The sequence below is a fragment of the Oryzias melastigma genome, unplaced genomic scaffold (assembly GCF_002922805.2).
Source record: "Oryzias melastigma strain HK-1 unplaced genomic scaffold, ASM292280v2 sc00280, whole genome shotgun sequence".
Taxonomy (NCBI): Eukaryota; Metazoa; Chordata; class Actinopteri; order Beloniformes; family Adrianichthyidae; genus Oryzias; species Oryzias melastigma.
Window position 1 is genome coordinate 264,239 of NW_023416903.1, and position 3,114 is coordinate 267,352.

At 47.3% G+C, this 3,114-nt stretch overlaps 1 protein-coding gene across 1 annotated transcript in view; it reads right to left on the reverse strand.

Annotated features, from left to right (window-relative positions):
* Positions 1 to 1,948, reverse strand: part of LOC112139347 (bcl-2/adenovirus E1B 19 kDa-interacting protein 2-like protein) — a 7,930-nt gene extending 5,982 nt beyond the window's left edge. Inside the window, exon 1 of the mRNA XM_024262097.2 lies at positions 1,796 to 1,948. Within this exon, the coding sequence (XP_024117865.2) occupies positions 1,796 to 1,905 (110 nt within the window). The 5' untranslated portion in view covers positions 1,906 to 1,948. The remainder of the gene's footprint in view (positions 1 to 1,795) is intronic.
* Between the last annotated feature and the right edge of the window lie 1,166 nt (positions 1,949 to 3,114).

The window sequence follows — 3,114 nt, forward strand, 5'->3', positions numbered from 1 at the left end:
GACCTCCTCTGACCTCTGATCTCCTCTGACCTCCTCTGACCTCTAACCTCCTCTAACCTCCTCTGACATCCTCTGACCTCTGATATCCTCTGACCTCTGATATCCTCTGACCTCCTCTGACCTCCTCTGACCTCCTCTGACCTCCTCTGACTCTCTACCCTTTCCTGTCGTTGTTCCATCACTTCTACTCTCAGTCCAACACTCATGATGTTCCTCTTCTCTCTCTTCCTATGAACCCTCCTTCTTCTTCTCCTCCTTCCACCAACAGTGGTCCAGTTTCCTCCAGCATCCTGTTGGTGAACAGCACTGATGGAGGTCGTGGTTTTGACTGATCCATATGGATATCATAGATCTGATCCACATATTCAATTTGTCAAAGATTAAACCCCGGATGCCCTTCCTGACTCGACCCTCTGGATTTATCCGGGCTTCATTTTTAGACAACCACAGATGATCCCTTAAGTTTAACAGAACAGCTGATCACTTATATTTGTGTTAAACTGAGTGTTGAGATTCAAAGAAGAGCAGATTTTAGAAAAAGAAAATACCATCAAAGTTAAATCGATTTTCATTGTGTAACCCTTCTGCTCTCCTTGGCTCGTTTACATTAAAAGTGGGGTCATCTGAACTTTTTTTATCTTTGATTCTTGAGTTTCACTGATGTCCATGGCAGACATAAAATCATCTCCACCTTTGTCATGGAAGGAATCACATCAGTATGTGGGCGGAGTCATCTGGATCCAAAGAGAGTGGAAGGGATGAAAACAATGTTACCATAAAGCAACTGAACTTTTTAACACAGAAACTACTGTTGACCAAAACAACACCTAAAACTCTTGAAAATCCAGGATTGGTCATCAATAAATCACTGAAGGATGAAGCCTTTCTGATAGATCTGTAGATCATCACAGGATCAGGAAACAGCCTCCACACATTCAGCTGACTGCAGTGGGGGGGTGGACCCCTCCCTGAAGAAAACTGCGGTTCCCGCTCCAGCACAGCAGCTACAGTTCCTCACACACATTCACATGTTCATGCAAGTTCTAGTGTTAGAACAAAGCTAGATCATCCATCTCTGCAAGATCACCTGTCTGAAGCAGTCACATGACTCTCACCTGTCAATCAACCAGCCAGGGCAGGACCTCCTGCTTTCACTGAAGGTTCAGGTGAACGGACCTGCTAGGCAGCTGTACACCTGAGAGGGGGCGGAGCTCTATTGTTCCTCTGTTTGTGGTTGGGCTCACACACCCAGCTAAGCTATGATGTGTGCACCTCTCTGTCGGATCAGAACCGAGCCGTCTTCTGTGGTCTGGTTCTGTTGGGGGGGTACTCCTCACACCCCACCACAGAAGTCTGATGAGTCAGAGGCTTCTTTAGGGATTTGTTGTTGTCATGAGGCTTCACTGGTTCTTTAGAAGGTTCAGGGTTACTGGGAGAACCAGAGGAACTTTGAGGAGTCCAGGATCTTTGGAGTTCTCTGGTACAGAGAACATCTGCGGTTCTGAAGGTGAACCTGAGTCCACTGAAGGACTATTGGACTGGACCAGAACATCCAGAGGAACTCCTCCAGAATTCAGACTTCCAATGAATTCCTTCAGTCTGGATCAAACACTCAGATCATCAAAGAGAGCAGACCGGAGGCGTTCTGACACACAGGAAGAACCAGTTTCATCACTGAAACAAGACCGTGAGCTGACAGAGGAAGTCTGTGTGTGAGAGTGCGCACATAGACTCACACACACACCGGCAGCAGGGTCTCGGTGGGCCGTCAACCGCTCACCTTTCCTCGTCTTACCTGTGTGAGTGTCCAGCGGAGCTCATGATGTCACAGTGATGCCACGGCGTCTTCTGACCTCCTGGATGCCTGAGAGTCCGCTCTCTCACTGCTGCACTTCCACTCTGCATCTATGAGACTCGCCCGCCTCCCTCCCCCTCCAGTCTGTCACACAGGTTTGGGCGCATTTCACAGCAGAGCTGCTCTCTGATTGGACAACAGTCAGCAGACAGGTAGTCATCGGCTGCACCTGGACTTTGATCATATCCACCAATCAGACGCAGAGGGAAGTAATGAGTCTGCAAGCTTCCATTTCCTCCACAATTTATTTGGAAAATCTAAAGACAAAAATTCTGTCAAAATAAAGTCCAAACCTAAAAGGATTGATGAGGTTTTCCCTGATGAGCAGCTCAAAGTCTCTGCTGAGAGACCAACAGATGTTCTAGATGGAGGTTCTAGATGGAGGTTCCTGATGGAGGATCTAGATGGAGGTTCTAGATGAAGGTTCTAGATGGAGGTTCCAGATGGAGGTTCCAGATGGAGGATCTAGATGGAGGTTCTAGATGAAGGTTCTAGATGGAGGTTCCAGATGGAGGTTCTACATGGATGTTCCTGATAAAGGTTCTAGATGGAGGTTCTAGATGGAGGTTCTACATGGATGTTCCTGATAAAGGTTCTAGATGGAGGTTCTAGATGAAGGTTCTAGATGGAGGTTCCAGATGGAGGTTCCTGATGGAGGTTCCTGATGGAGGTTCTTGATGGAGGTTCCTGATGGAGGTTCTACATGGATGTTCCTGATAAAGGTTCTAGATGGAGGTTCTAGATGGAGGTTCTAGATGAATGTTCCAGATGGAGGTTCCTGATGGAGGTTCCTGATGGAGGTTCTTGATGGAGGTTCCTGATGGAGGTTCCAGATGAAGGTTCCTGATGGAGGTTCTAGATGGAGGTTCCTGATGAAGGATCCAGATGGAGGTTCCTGATGGAGGTTCCTGATGGAGGTTCCAGATGAAGGTTCCTGATGGAGGTTCTAGATGGTGGTTCTAGATGGAGGTTCCTGATAGAGGTTCCTGATGGAGCTTTCAGATGAAGGTTCAAGATGGAGGTTCTAGATGAAGGTTCCTGATGAAGGTTCCTGATGAAGGTTCTAGATGGAGGTTCTAGATGGAGGTTCCTGATAGAGGTTCTAGATGGAGGTTCCTGATGGAGGTTCCAGATGGAGGTTCTAGATGGAGGTTCTAGATGAAGGTTCCTGATGAAGGTTCCTGATGAAGGTTCTAAATGGAGGTTCTAGATGAAGGTTCTTGATGGAGGTTCTAGATGGAGGTTCCAGATAGAGGTTC